Source organism: Drosophila arizonae, chromosome X (assembly GCF_054131065.1).
Source record: "Drosophila arizonae isolate 15081-1271.41 chromosome X, UAZ_ARI_1.0, whole genome shotgun sequence".
Lineage (NCBI taxonomy): Eukaryota > Metazoa > Arthropoda > Insecta > Diptera > Drosophilidae > Drosophila > Drosophila arizonae.
The window spans coordinates 34550793-34567282 of record NC_142927.1 but is presented as its reverse complement, the minus strand read 5'-3'; the positions used below and the strand labels follow the sequence as shown (position 1 = coordinate 34567282).

The 16490-nt window shown below is 36.8% G+C and overlaps 1 protein-coding gene across 3 annotated transcripts in view; it reads left to right on the top strand.

Annotated features, from left to right (window-relative positions):
- The first annotated feature begins 1907 nt into the window (after positions 1-1907).
- Positions 1908-16490, top strand: part of Ranbp16 (Ran-binding protein 16) — a 28894-nt gene continuing 14311 nt past the window's right edge. The window contains exons 1-14 of one of the 3 annotated variants that reach the window (XM_089476027.1): positions 1908-2103; positions 2570-2768; positions 2877-2965; positions 3027-3256; positions 13592-13691; positions 13747-13962; positions 14053-14199; positions 14255-14934; positions 14987-15279; positions 15342-15495; positions 15553-15958; positions 16020-16158; positions 16224-16301; positions 16367-16428. In XM_089476027.1, the coding sequence (XP_089332153.1) occupies positions 2101-2103; positions 2570-2768; positions 2877-2965; positions 3027-3256; positions 13592-13691; positions 13747-13962; positions 14053-14199; positions 14255-14934; positions 14987-15279; positions 15342-15495; positions 15553-15958; positions 16020-16158; positions 16224-16301; positions 16367-16428 (2796 nt within the window). In that variant the 5' untranslated portion in view covers positions 1908-2100. Of the gene's footprint in view, positions 2104-2569; positions 2966-3026; positions 3257-13591; positions 13692-13746; positions 13963-14052; positions 14200-14254; positions 14935-14986; positions 15280-15341; positions 15496-15552; positions 15959-16019; positions 16159-16223; positions 16302-16366; positions 16429-16490 lie in introns of all 3 variants that reach the window. The other 2 variants (XM_089476026.1, XM_089476028.1) reach the window with 2 other exon arrangements.

Below are 16490 nucleotides of genomic sequence, written 5' to 3'. Positions count from 1 at the left end.
GTGACTGGCGGGTAACTCGCGCTTATCTTTAAGCACCTGATTTCATTTCAATGATTGTGGGTTTGCCTATCAGAATGCATTTTTAAAGAAATGTAATACCTGATTAAACTCAGTGGGCAAAATGGGATGCGATTTTCGATCCCTAGCACCCGTTCAAATATGTACATACATATACAGGTGTATACAAATAAAATAACTTAGTCAGCTATTTAAATAAAAGCGCCAAAACCAAATTTTGGGCTTTACAATTTGCACAGGCTGTTGTGCACAGAAAGACTACATTTTCGCGACGAGCATGCACACGCACACTTACATCCTTGCTACGTGTATGTGCTTTTGTGTGCATGCGTCGCGAAACTCAATTCTTTCTCAGTATTTTCGTCTATCATTAGCCCAAAATTTGCCGTTGGTCTGCCTTGTGAAGTGAGCACATGCACACATACATTTGTGTATGTGTATGCTTGTATGGGATGGCAAGCTAATTGTCTCTGGATTTAGTAGTTTGTAAATTTTGTATGATTTGAATCGTAGAGTGACTATAAAATGGGCCATTCTGACTTAATTAGAAATTTTTGACAATAATGAGTAAAGCTTGAGTATAATATGTCATGTGTATTACATATATTGCAAAGCATTTAATAAAGTTAGTAGTGTTTTACGATAATTTTTTTGGTTGAAAATGTGTATAAAATAATTCTAATTATATATAATTATTTATGGATATAAACACATTTATAAACATGATTAGCAATAATAATATATAAATGTTCTTATGAACATTTATATATTATTATTGCTAATCGCATGAGCGTGACAAACGCTTTTATGATTTCGGTATACCCTTCACTCAAGAGGAAAGAGCTGGGATCGTCGGGAACAATTTTCAATTTCTGTGCGCTGCTGCTATTTGAGAGACCATAGAGAGAGACCATAAAGAGAGGGAGACAGTGAGTAAGGGAAAAAGAGCGCATATCCGAGCTTCATTTGATAATGCGTGCATTTCGTGGCAACAGTCGCAGCACACTGATTTTGTCTTGCCTTATTTTCACTGCTTGAACCTCAGAAGACCGAGCCGACCAAATACGAAGTTGTCCGGTCTCTTCAGCGCATTTTTTCGGTGTTGAAAAAGTTTGTTCTACATGTCTAGTCTATGTGTTCTCTGGTTAGTGGTGGTAGCACTAACCAAACGCGAATGTATGTATGTGCTCACTCACGAGACCGACCAGCGGTAAATTTTGGGCATTACAATTTGCACAGGCCGCAAAAGTTACAAATGCTCACACATGTTTCCAGAGACTGCAAGCGTGTTTGCTGTCTATCGCGAAATCATATTTTTTATGCGCATCAACGATTTCATACCCTTCCCACGAATATCCATCGAAACGTTACATTTTGTTTGCATGAGCCTGACAAACGCTTTTATGATTTAGTGACAAACGCTTTTATGATTTCGGTATAGCCTTCACTTAAAAGGAAAGAGTTGGGATCGTCGCGAACAAAATTTAATTTTTGTGCGCTGCTGAGTTCGGTGATTTGAGAGACCATAGAGAGAGAGAGATAGAGAGAGAGAGAGAGAGAGAGAGAGTAGGACAAATAGCGCATAGCTGTGCTTCATATAAGAATGAGACCATTTTGTTTGAGCGCTTGCAGCGCACTGACTTTGTCGTGCAATATTTTCACTGCTCGAACCTCCATCGACCGAGCCTATCAAATACGAAGTATAATGGTCCACCAACTTAACATACTCTGCCGTAGAAAAGTATGTTCTAAATGTCTATGTGTTCTCTGGTTAGTGATAGTAGTCTTGGCATAGACCTTGATAGCAGTACAAAAGTCATTTAATGATAGAGTTGGCTTGAAAATAGCTAGATTAGCATCACTGTATATAAACTTAGTAATAGGCGAGTTCAATTTAGGTACTTTCAGTTTAGAATTTTAATTTAATTCGTACTTAAAGAAGGGACTTTGCTGTAGTTGAATTTTTAAACAGTGCAACGCTTAAGAAAACAACCTATTTTGCTTGGATCTGTCGTAGACAATCATTAAAACCCCATTAATTATTTAACCATTAAGAACTACAAAAAAAGCTAATAAAGCATTATGGTAAATTTATAATTATTTTATTGGTCTATTAGAAAAACAAAATACGTTGTAGTAAATTAGCATTGATGTTTAGTTATTTAAGATGAAAATGGTTTAGTATTATGAAGATTGAAAAATATGTATGAATTTACATAGAAATATGTATGTAAATACATGCTTAGTAATTCATTTTCGTTTTTATGTTCATACATACATATGACTACTGACTGCTCAAACTTTTAAGACTTGGTATAAGATATCGTCAATTGGATACTCAAACATACATATGTACATACATACATACATACATATTTGCACATGTACATGCATATACATATATCTATTTACATATACATATGTATGTATTTACATTAATTTGCATTTTTTAAATTTAAGTCGAGAGCGTGTATTTTATGTGAAACTAAAAATGAATTTGCAATTAACAAGAACTTTCTTATTGTAATTTGTAATAATTTATTTGATGTAGGAAATCCAACAATTGGAAATATTGTGCAAGCAGCTTTATGAAGCGACAGATGCAAACATACGTGCTGATGCTGAAAAGAGACTGGCGATATTTGTTAATAGCAACGATGCTTTACCAAAATGCCAGTTGCTGTTAGATCGAGCTGATTCCAGTTATGCCCAACTTCTTGCAGCTTCTACCCTCACAAAACTCATTCAAGGTATAACTCTCGGACAACGAATTGATATTCGCAGCTATGCCCTCAACTATTTGGCAACCAGACTTAATTTGCAACACTTTGTAGTACAAGCACTTGTAACACTTTTAGCAAAAATTACAAAATATGGATGGTTTGATTCATGTAAGGGAGAATTCATCTTTCAAAACATACTTGAGGACGTAAAAAAGTTTTTACAGGTACGTAAATATTAAAAATGCTATCCATCCTTATAAGCAATGCACTTGTTTATTTAAATAGGGCTCGGTTGAGCATTGTACTATTGGCGTACAAATTCTGTCGCAGTTGGTAACAGAAATGAATTCAATTGTGGAGCTAGATGCACACTTGTCATTTTCTAAAAACCGTAAGATAGCCACATCTTACCGAGATCACCAACTGTACGATACGTTTCTACTCTCCTGTTCCCTTTTGATAAATGCTCGAGATAATAGCAAGAACTTAAACTTTCTGGACGATTCGCAACAGGCGTAAGTTAAAACCATATTTATAAAACATTTACGACTAATTAGTTATATAAATAAAAGTAACCTTTAACAGCAACCAGATAAATTAATGAAGAAAAATTACTTATCCGATCTAGATAACTCGTCATAATTTTGATTATACTCTATTCAAAAGGGAAGAACTAATATTGGTTTTGAGCAATGTCCGTCTTGCTTTCCGATTGTATGACTGCAAACCATTTGTACGTTATTGAAGTTAAAAACACGGAAGTTGTAACATATGTATACTGGGGCTGTAGAAAATCGATTATTCACTAGCATTTAAAATATGAAGTGGGAATACCCGATTCCACCGATACATTTTGTTGCTTCCAAACGACACATTCATTTGAACGATTTAAGTGAGGCTAAAATAGTAGACGAGTATCACACAGGCGGTTACTTGTTACTTGTTACCATGAATATGAATATGAGGAAATTTGACTCGACTCAGCTCGTCACCCTGATGAAGAATATATATACTTTATGGGGTCTGCCACGTCTCCTTCTGCCTGTTACAAACATTTCAACCTAACCATTTTACCCTGTGTTCCCATTTTCAATGGGTTCAGGATATGCAAAAAAAAAAAAAAAAAAAAAAAAAAAAAAAAAAAAAAGACACCAGTCAATATGAGAAAAGAAATACGCATTAATTTTGCCCCGGCAAACATGACGTGGTCTACCCAATGGCAGCATGTTGTCTTTTCTGATGAGAAACATTGAATTTGGAAGAAACTGATGGCTATAATTACAATTTCCATGACCTACGCATATGTACAAGAACATTATTTGGAACGGTTGCCAAGCCGCGCACCGGGGGGATGGTGTGCCATTGCAGCAATATCTTACTACGGCACTTGCAAGCTTCAATTTTTGACATCGCGCATGAACGCATGGGACTATAACAACGTGTTTGCAACTGCTGCTCTGCATTTCTAAAACCTGTCAGAAAACCTTCAGTAGATTTTCCAGCATGATAATGGCCCAATTCAGACCACCAGACTAGCCACCATACTCACTCGACCTTAATATCATTAAAACCGTCTGGGGATGGTTGGTCAGGAAATTGTATGAGTCCGGAAAGCAGTATAGTACAAAAACAGAGTTAATCGAAGGTATTGAACACACTTGGTCAACAATATCCTTGAATTATATCACTGACCAGAGAAAATATAGACTAGACATGTAGAACAAATTTTTCTACAGCAGAAAATGTTACGTTGGTCGACCACTATACTTCGTATTTGCTCGGTTTGGTCGCTGGAGGTTCGAGCAGTGAAAATATTGCACGACAAAGTCAGTGCGCTGCAAGCGCTCAAACGAAATGGTCACATTCTTATATGAAGCATAGCAAAGGCAGCAAGAGTTACGCACATAGGCCACAAATACTCACACATGTTTCCAGAGACTGCAAGTATGTGTGTACTTGCCCGTCGCGAAATCATATTCTTTATGCGTATCAACGCTTTCATGCCCTTTCCAACGAATATCCATCGAAACGCTACATTTTGTTTGCATGAGCCTGACAAACGCTTTTATGATTTAGGTATACCTTTTACTCAAAAGGAAAGAGATGGGATCGTCGCGAACAAATTTCAATTTTTGTGCGCTGCTGAGGTCGGTGATTTGAGAGACCATAGAGAGAGAGCGAGATAGAGAGATAGAGAGAGTAGGACAAATAGCGCATAGCTGTGCTTCATATAAGAATGAGACCATTTCGTTTGAGCGCTTGAAGCGCACTGACTTTGTCGTGCAATATTTTCACTGCTCGAACCTCCAGCGACCGAGCCGAGCAAATACGAAGTATAGTGGTCGACCAACTTAACATTTTCTGCTGTAGAAAATTTTTTTCTACATGTATGTGTTCTCTGGTCAGTGATTATATTAAACAACTTTTGAAACAAAGGCGGCACTACGCACTACTAATATTACTAAAAAATAATAATAACTTAATATATGTATATACAGTTGTTATTTTTGGTCATCAACTTAAATCAATTAAATTTATCGTAGGGGCGCTAATCTGATGACCAAATTTTTTTACAAAATGTACAAAAAAAATAAAATGTAAAAATTTGGCCATCAGATTATTAAAAATTATTCCCTATTGTTATAGTAGCCATTGTTTTTTTTTTTTTTTATATTAGAGAGAAATAGATGTACAATACAAAAAAAAAAAAAAAAAAAGAAATTAAAGATGAAGTTCGGATGGTTTAGCTTTGAGGTTGAGTGTAAAGGGGCAGTATCCTGATGACGCGCAGTGTATAATCACTAACCATAGGACACATCGACCGGACAAGTAGTGTAAATCAGCTTTCACACTTTTTTTTCGAGCGTTAGCACCCCAGACAACATCGAATAACTCGGCTCGGGCTACAAAAATATACGACAGCAAAATCATTTCGCTTCATGCGTTCGACCGATATGGTCATATGTATGTATGTATATGTATGTATATATGTATGTATGCAAGTGAGCACAAGCAGTAGCTCACGAAAATTGAAATTTCTTCGCGTTAGACTGCCGTTCTTCCCTTATGTGTGAACAGTATACTGAACTCTTCAAACCGTTTGCCAAGTGTAGCAGTTATAAATTTATTAGTGGTTTTCGATAATGTTTTAATCGATAACAAGATAGCGAAACAAGTTATCGGTTTTTGAAGAATGTGCGCGTGGTATACAGGGACCTAGGAAAAATGTCAAGTCTCTAGCTTTTATTTCTTCAGAGATCCATGCGTTCAAACATGCGGACAGACACGGATAAATCGACTCAGCTCGTCGCCCTGATCAAGAATATATATACTTTATGGGGTCTACCACGCCTTCTTCTGCCTGTTACATACTTCTAGCAAAAAACCCTGATTTCCCATTTTCAATGGGCTCAGGGTAGGGATGCAAAACAATCGATCAATTATGAATGAGTCTATTTTTAAGTTGCTTCAAATATTGGTTTTTGTTTTCATTTTATATAAATATACAACAGTTATAAATAATATCTGTAAATGCAGTCAGAAACATTTTTTAGTACCGTTCTATATATGCAGACTTTAAGAAAAAATGGATTAAATTGTAATTATTTTAAGTTTTCGATAGTACTATCGATTATATCGATGGTTTTCACTATCGGATGGGGAAAAAATCGATGGCCTCACTATCGATAGTTTTACATCCCTAGTTCAGGGTATAGAAAATTGCTTTCAAGGAGAGACGACAGATAGGGTAATGCCAGGAATCGTTAATGTTGTTGCTCATATATTTGTTATTATCCCTAACGCAGTGGTCTTCCTGTCTAGTATTTACATGGCTTTACAAGCCATGCGCTATATCGGTCAGTATTAAAAAAATTTTAATAATAGTCTTAATTTATAATTGTTGTTGACATTCAATGCCTTCACACAGGCTGTAGTCATAGTTTATTGCTGCTGTTCCGTAGAATTTTGCGGAGAGAGACTGCTGGAGTGTAGTTGACGAATTATTCTGCGTCATAGTTGCGTTGACAATCTGATCAGGTAGCTGCGGTGTATTGCTAGGCAGTCACAGAGGTCAAATGAACAACAAAGAAGCTTGTTGACCCAGCTTGTTTGTTGAAGTTGTTATAGTTCATTTGAATCTTCCAAGATGTTGTTGGACATCAATCATTTATCAACAATAATCGAAAAACGGCGTAGCATACTCTTGTATTCCATACACAGAATAAGTTTATCATATTTTTTCGATAACTCATCCGATAACTTTTTTATCGAGAATGATCGAGAAATTGATTTCGTCTTTTTTCAGCCTAATTTGAACACGTGTAGACCTGAAGACTTCAGATTTACTGTGCTCACTTCCCTCACAATTTCTAAAAAACTTATTTTAAGAACTAGAGACTTTTGCTTTGACTTTTGCTACATACTTTTGTAAGCAGAAAGACGCGAAAATTGATTGAAATAGCTATTGCTCGAAGGATTCAGGGGATCTCGTAGTCGAGCAATCTCGACTAGAGCTTTCTTACTTGTTTTCCTAATTTGTGTATAACACGCGTATTTTGAGCTTTTCATCAAAAATCGATAGCTCTTCCCGTTATTTTGTTATCGATTTTAAACACTATCGAAGATCAGTCGCCAAATTTGAAATTTAGATTCATATGCACTTTATAGAATTTCGTTATTTGGTAAAATTTACTCCCCATCCGTATATCCATCCCTCCACGCACATATTTGTAAAAGGCGTTAATGGTCTGTATTTCTGCTTCTGCTCTATGGATGTTTAAGATTTTAATTAATAATTATACTCATTCAAGAAAGTGAAATGAGTATATTCGTTTTGTGCAATATCCGTCTTGCTGTCCGTCCGTCTATCCCCCCGTCCGTCTGTCCGTATGGACGCAGACTATTTCGGCGCTATTGAAGCTAGAAATTTCGAACACATACTCGTGTATATCTCCGATTTATAAAGTGTAAAAATTTTCCCGATTAGCCCATTAGGAACATGGAAAATCGGAAAGTGCATTTTCCGATATACCAGACATCATGTTTGTTAAAGAGCTAGAAAGCTGAAATTTGGTATGTAGGTCCACGTCGACCACCCAAAATCACAAGCTATGGCGGATATATCTCCGCCCATTGGGGGCGTGGCAATTCGGATAAAACTGTATCTGTTAAAGTTGTAAACCTAGAATGCTGAGATTTTGCATGTAAGCTGATGCTTTAATTCTATAAAGATAGCTGAAAAAATTATATATCTACGCCTACTAGGGGCGTGGCAAATCGGACCTTGAGTAATACTGATTTTTCGAATTCTGCTATATTTTAGGCACTATTGATGCTAGAGAGCTGAAAGTTGGTATATATACTCGGGTTGACCACCCAAGTCCAACAAGCTATGGTAGATATATGTCCGCCCATAGGGGGCGTGGCAAACCTCAAAAGCTTATATCTCCTACAGCTTAAGAGCTAGGAGCTTTAAATTTGGATAGTTGAGTTACTGGTAGCCTCCTCTATCGATGCCCCAAAAATAATTTTAACGCCTCTTTAGGGGCGTGGCAAATAAAAAAAAAAACACTGTTATTTTCACATTTTTTGAGGGTAAGAATTCAAATTTTGCATTTAGGTTACCGGTTGCTCTTTCTATGGGCGTGGCAATCAACATTTATAGTGCCCGAATCGCAGCATTTGCATGCTTCAGCCATCTATTTATGTATTTGTACATATGTATATATAAGCTTAATAGATATTCATAATACGGAAGGAAATATTTTTATGAAATTAATAAAATATAAAAGAAGCTAAAATAACAAAAATTTGCAATTTACAAAAAAAAAAAAAAAAATTCAGCGGGATTCGTACTCGCACCCAAACCAAATCGCATGTTTGTCAATATAATTAAAATGAAGATCGCCGGCGCTTCTGCCTACAGCACCACCGTCGTTTCGCACAACAGTAATTAAATCAAAATCACATTATTGTTATGACACCATATAGCAAAGGAAAGCCAGTGTAGCGGCTGGAAATTCAAAAACAATGCAAAAACAAATCAATCGCAACGAGATTTTTGGAATATGCTAGAGTATTTATGTGTGCATACATACACACATATATATACATACATACAAATGAGCGCGTGTACAAGACTGGATTGCTTGATGCTAAACAAATCAATCGCAACGAGATTTTTGGAATATGCTGGAGTATTTATGTGTGCATACATACACAAATATATATACATACATACAATGAGCGCGTGTACAAGACTGGATTGCTTGATGCTATGCAGACTTATGTATACATATTTACATATATACTTATGTATGTATACATATGCGTATATGTATTTGAAGGCTAGTTGAGCTATCGAGATTTTTCGAATAACTTTGAATTATTAAACGATTGGATTTATTTGACGATTAGTTTATTTGTGATTATTAGAGTTTACAGAGTTAATGTGATAGACGTGAGCATGCGACTAGGCTGTCGTGCTGTCCGCTACTATGTATGTAATAGTCAATCTAACACTGCATCTGCTCTAAACAAGAGTTAATTGCATACTGCGTGGGAGAAAGAGACAACGCAAAAGGGAGAGCGTGATCTCCGTTACAACTTCTCTTAAATGCTAACATATTCTATGAACTGCCGCTCTTAATTACAATGAAGCGATGATTGCTAAGCCCAACATCCTCCCCCCTTGAAGACTTAGTCTTCAACAGAATCCTTAAGGGGCAGCAAGCACAGCTTATTTGTAGCTCTTCTAATCTCGCCAGCTTCAGTTGCTGCAAATGGTTAGCCATGCAGTGTGACATGTAGACGGAAGACTCTCCTCCCAATCAAGTTTGTGCCTCCAGAGTTGTTGCAAGAAGATTTTAGCCTCCGTTATTACTGGGCCGACCATACCGAGGGGATCGTAAAACCGAGCAATAGACTAGAGAACAGAGCGCCTGGAGGGCTTAGAGGCTGAATTCAGGGCTAGCTATGAGAAAAGAAGTTGATCAGATGCTGGAGCCCATGCAAGGCCAAGTGTCTTTGTAATGTCGCTGCCATCATTGAACCTAATGAGCGATTCCTTGTCGCAGTCTGCTACACTGCCCAGTACCATGGGATGGCTTGAACACCACTTTCTCAATTTAAACTACCCGCATGCCAAGATTCCAGCTGTCTCTTGCATAACAAGTCTTGCTTCTTCGAATGAATTTCCTCCACTAATCAAATCATCAACATAGAAATCGCGAACCAGTACGTCGGACCCGACTGGGAATGCGTTCCTTTCATCTACGGCAATCTGATGCATGGCGCGCACAGACAAGAATGACGCTGGTTTTGTTCCATATGTGACCGTATCAAGCCTGAAAACTTCCAACTCATCATCTGGCGAATTCCTCCATAAAATACATTGCAGATAGCTATCCGGCTCAGATACCTTCATGCAACGATACATTTTGCAAATATCGCCGGTGAGTGCAACTGGATAAGATCGGAAGCGCAGTAATGTCGACCAATTTCGGCTGAATGTTGGGACCTGACAGTAGAATGTCATTCAACGAATGCCCAGTTGTGGTAGATGCTAATCCATCAAAGACGACGCGAAGCTTGTTGTGCTATCTTCCTTCAGAACGCAACGATAAGGAGGAAAATATCTGCATAGATGAAATGAAATTCAGAAATGCTAAGTATTCAGACTTTATATGCGGCAAACGACTTAATTTCTTCTCCAAATTGAGAAACCGATGACGCGCTTGCTCATAAGAATCTCCAAGAAGTTCGCAACTAAGCTTAAGAGGCAGACGTATTGTATATTGACCACTAGCCAATCGATTGTAATGCCTCGCAAAATGCGCTTCGCAGTCTGAGTCTTCCTTGCCGATCTTTACAATAGAATCGCTGTAGCGCTCAACTTCCCAAAAGCGACGAGCGAGACTGTCCAACTTGATATCAGCACAGGAGTCTGCAATCGAATCCGAAGGCGCCTTTGAAGCTATTAGCACGGAGTTGTGGCTGCGAGCCTCGCCACCTGATACAACCCAATCAAGATGAGTCGTCTGTAACAATGGAAGTCCAGGCATCAGCTTGATTTGACAAGTTTACGAATCTTGGGCATTTGTAGATTGTGTGCTCAAGATCATTACAAAAACTGCAACTGTGCGTACTGTGGCCGGTTAGGAGAAATGCTGATCTGCTGGTAGCAGCCTTACTGCAAGAATTCATCGGCTTACTTGACGAATAGTTTGTTAGAGCAAATTTCATTGATTCCAAAGTACGGCAACGAAGCTCAAGAAACAAGGAGACTTCTTCATATCTGGGTATCTGAAGAGCCATCTCTGAGTTGTCCCATTTCTAGTTAATTTCAATTTCATGGAGTTGCTTAGCTTGTCGATATGTTCCAGAAGAATATTTAAAGTGCTGTCACTGTGATCGGCAAGAGCATTAAAGCACCGACTGTACCTTGAGCTTATAAAACCACACGCGATCTTCGGGCGCAACTGCACTAGCATCTAAATTCGCCATGACGAGTACAGCACAAGAGTAGCACGATAGAGTTCAAAGTTGTTGGTGCGAGCGCGATTACAAGAGTAAAGTAAATGTATGCTTTAGCGCAGACACAAAACTTGGAATAAGTCTTATTTGTTGAGCACAGCACTTGCAACTTTAATAAACTGTCACAGAATTATATTATGGTACTCAAATAATACACGCGTATGAATTGTTGCACACCGGTACGATTATTATGGACGTGCTCGTATCGCAGCCGAGGCGAAAGAGTGCAATGTCAACGAAAAATAACGGCAAGTACACTGTGCTTATGCAAACTTAATCACGTATAGATTGAAGCTATGGAACACACAGTCACTAACCATAGACACAGTTCAGCACTACTTTTATGAACGCCAGTGTATTGCAGACCGAAACGAAAGAGTGTCTGGCGAATTTGCAAAGTAACGGCACGCAAATAATTGCTATATACTAAGCAGTGTTCACGGGTGTATGTATGCATGTATTTGATGCTGTCAATATATACATATATGCAAATATGTAGAAAGATAACGAAAGAGATCACGTCGGGGTCACCAAATGTTGAGATATCGAGATTTTTCGAATAGCTTTAAATTATTAAACGATTGAATTTATTTGACAATTAGTTTATTTGTGATTATTAGAGTTTACAGAGTTAATGTGATAGACGTGAGCAAGCGACTAGGCTGTCGTGCTGTCCGCTACTATGTATGTAATAGTCAATCTAACACTGCATCTGCTCTAAATAAGAGTTAATTGCATACTGATTTCAATGTACGCGAGCCGGCTGATTAAGCTGAGCCGCTGCGTGGGAGAAAGAGACAAGCAAAAAGGAGAGCGTGATCTCCGTCACAACTTCTCTTAAATGCTAACATATTCTATGAACTGCCGCTCTTAATTACAATGAAGCGATGATTGCTGAGCCCAACAGGGCTATTTAAAAAGAAACAAATTTAAACTTATAAAATTATTCGACTAAGAAAAGAAAAAGAATTAAGTGCCATTCATTCAAGCTCGCACCTTCCCAATAAAATATATATTTTATAAAAAACGAAATATGTATGAACCAAAAAAAAAAAAAACATCGAAGAGGTTTCGAACCTCCCCTACTCTAACATAATTTGCGTCCCTCTTAGCACCCGCGCCACTGCTTTGCTTGACCACCCAGTTGCAAAAATAAAATAGCTTAATAAGAGAGCGTCATCAGACAAAACTACAGTAACGACTAGAAGGTCCAAAAATCAATCGAAATTCTAAGAATACGCGAAAAGACGGGCTTTTGTCTGTACGCATAGAATAGACGATGAGTGTGTGCACATGTATAGGAAAATCGCGCTGATCTGCTGCTAGCTTGAAGCCGGTATCCAATATATGGATATAAATATATAATAAAAATCAAAATTGTATAAATGCAATGATGTGCTAGAAATAAATGGCAAGAGCTATCGATGATTTTCCAATTTTAATGGGACCATGCCCTGTTTTTTTGTTGCGCACTAGACTTGAAAATTGCACTATATGTATACTCTGGTTGACAGCGTTTGGGTTGTGAATGAGTATTATGGAATTGGTATCGCCCGACTGCAACGTTCTTGTTTTATTTTGTTAGTATTATATTTAGCTGTCTTACCTGAAAATTTGAAAGCATTCGGTTGGCTGAAATAATTCTAAGAAATAAAATTGAAAAGAATGTCAAATGTTACAGTTTTGCACTCCGGTCATTTTTTAGCAAATACATTTATTTATAATTATTTAATAATTGATGCACGTGCACCAAATGTCCTTGTTCCTCTCCCATATCTATATCATTCCACTTGGAGCCACCCATAATTCGCAGGCTGCGATTTCACATGACTCCATATATTTTCAATGATATTCATGTTTGAAGAATACTCTGGACACTTCGGGCAATCCTTGCCATATTGTCCACTTTTTGACCAAATTAGACGTGTTCTTTGAGTCATTGTTTTGCATTTTCCATTGTAAAGTGATCAGATACTATCCCGAAACGTTATGCCATCAATTAAAACCAAGAGTTCCAGCACAATCTTTGTTTATTCTCCCTTATTCATTCAATGGGTGTGTATATGTTATTTTTTATGCATTCATGCGTTTCAAATATTTTATGTAAGTCTGATTTTTATTTTCCATAGTCTCGAATATTCTCTTCAGTACTCTGGATTAAATTGAACAAAAATCTGATATATACCATACCACCACCATTCAAACAACTGTTAACCTTTTTATATATTATATAAGTATAATTTGTCTTTGTAAAAAATACTTCGAAAGTATTATTATTATTAGAATGCTATTATTTTGAATGAATTATTATTCAGGCTAATAACACAAGTCTTGCGGCTTACAAAGAACTGTCTTAGCTTCGACTTTATTGGTAGTTCCACCGACGAGTCAGCAGATGATATGAACAATGTCCAGGTAAGTTACTTTTTAAAAGCTGATTAAAATATGATCAATATCCATCAACTCGCAGATACCAACAGCTTGGCGTCCTGCATTTCTTGATGCAAACACATTAAAATTATTTTTTGACTTATATCAAATATTACCAAATGGCTTAGCCAGTTATTCACTGTCGTGCCTAGTACAAATGACATCCGTTCGTCGATCTTTATTTAGTAACTCAGAAAGAACGAAATTTCTCACAAATTTGGTAGAAGGTGTCAAAAATATTCTCACCAATTTGCATGTAAGTTAGTTATATATATATATATATATATATATATATATATATATATATATATATATATATTTAACAGTGCAAAAACTTTTGTTTCAGGGTCTAAGCGATCCAGATAATTATCATGAATTTTGTCGATTGCTAGCACGTTTGAAGTCCAATTACCAACTTGGAGAGCTCATAGCCGTTCCTTGTTACCCCGAAGCCATAGAATTGATAGCAAAGTTTACCGTACAATCATTACATGTGAGTATATTTTTGGTAGTAAGTTTTTAAAAATGGACATTGTTAATGTTCACAGATGTGGCTCTTTGCTCCAAATAGTGTGCACTATTTACTTACCTTATGGCAGCGTATGGTCGCATCAGTACCGTATGTGAAATCGCCGGATCCGCACTTACTTGGCACGTACACACCTGAAGTTATTAAGGCGTATATAGAGTCTCGTCTAGATGCTGTGACGTTGATTGTACGTGATAATATGGAGGATCCATTAGACGATCTTTGTATGGTGCAACAACAACTTGAGCAGTTATCGGTAATCGAGCGCTGCGAATATAATAAGACTTGCAATCTTCTCGTTCAGCATTTTGACCAAAAGGCCCGAGAATACGAAAATCTCTTACAGACACATAATTCAAGCCCCATAGATATTACTGTTCATGAGTTACAGCTGACATGGTTGGTTTACATAATTGGTTCGGCTATTGTTGGAAGACTTACTGTTACTACCAGTGATGAGCACGATAATATGGATGCAGAGCTTGTTATTCGTGTATTGCAGCTAATGAGTTTAACTGACTCACGTCTACCTCAAACTGGTTGCGAAAAGCTAGAACTCGCCATTTTAAGCTTTTTAGACCAGGTTCGTAAAATGCATAGCAGTGATCAGGCTCAAAAGGCAACTGTTTATAAACGACTCAACGAAGTCTTTGGACTAAATGATGAGCAAATGTTGCTTAGTTTTATTAACCGCAAAATGTATGTATTTTTTGTTAATTTGGTAATAGCTAATAACTTTTAACCCTTCCAGTATTACAAATCTTAAATTTTGGGGCCGGTCTGAGCAAATAATTACAAAAACTTTAGTCTTATTATCCGATCTCTCTGTGCATTTTAATTCAGTGAGAAAATTAGCTCGTCTAGAAGAAGTACAGTTTATGTTAACACATCACACAAGCGAACACTTTCCTTTTCTTGGTACGAGCTCTTCCCTGAACGAAATGCGTTGCCGTACAATGTTTTATACTTCTCTAAGTAGGTTGTTAATGTTTGATTTAGGAGAAGATGAAGAACGTTTCTATAATTTTCTTACTCCGCTTACAAGTAAGTCGATTTTTGAATTATTATTCATTATCAAGAATATAATAAATTATTCAATTTTACAGATCAGTTTGAATCACTTGGAAATGTGTTAATGGATACAAAATGCTTTCCTAATGAAGAGGTCAAAAAGGCAATTATTGGGTTAGCTCGGGACTTACGGGGCCTAGCATTACCGCTTAATGCTCGCATTCAATATACAATGCTTTTTGAATGGCTGTATGTGTATTCATTATATATTTTCATTTCAATCTATTTATATATTTTTGTCTGTAGTTATTATACGGATTACTTACCTATACTGCTTCGTGCAGTTGAATTGTGGGCTCATGAACCTGCCATTACTACGCCTGTGTTAAAGCTATTTGCTGAATTAGTGCATTGTCGAACCCAGCGTCTAGCAGGAAATGTGTCTAGCCCTATGGGAATTTTACTTTTTCGTGAGGCTTCAAAACTTATTTGCATATATGGCAATCGTATTTTACACCTAGAAGTAACAACTGATCAACTTTACCCGATGAAATTGAAGGGGATATCAATATGCTTCTTAATCTTAAAAAATGCGCTTGGAGGGAACTATGTGAACTGTGGCGTGTTTAAATTATACGGTGATGATACATTACATAACGTACTTGATATCATTGCCCAACTTATTCTCTCTATACGACAAAGTGATTTATTGGTAAGAATTATAACCACAAAAACATAAAGAAATGAAAATAAAGTAAACTAAAAATTATTAGGAGTATCCAAAATTGGCATCGGCATATTACAATTTGTTAAATTGTTTGTCTCAAGATCATGTAACGTACCTTACCGCTTTGGAACCACGAGCATTTGTATATATATTGGAGAGTTTGAACAAGGGCCTTGCAGCGTTAGGTACTCATAATTAGTTTTTACATTTACAATTATTATTAATTTAATTTATATTTTTAATCTTTCAGATTCGGCAATTTACATAAGCTGCTGTACAATTTTGGACAGTATTGTTTCGTACATATTTAAACAGCTACAATTAAAAAGTAAAGATAAATATAAATGTGAATATATATGTCTTCAGTGTTATTTAACCAAATTTATGTTGCAGCTTCAACATTCCCAAATAAAAAGCTACGAAGTTTGTCACGAGAAAACAGTCAATTTCTTAAGGTATGTATTTTTATACTCTAAATCCATTGAAACTCATCCGATTTATTTTTATCGAGAATAAT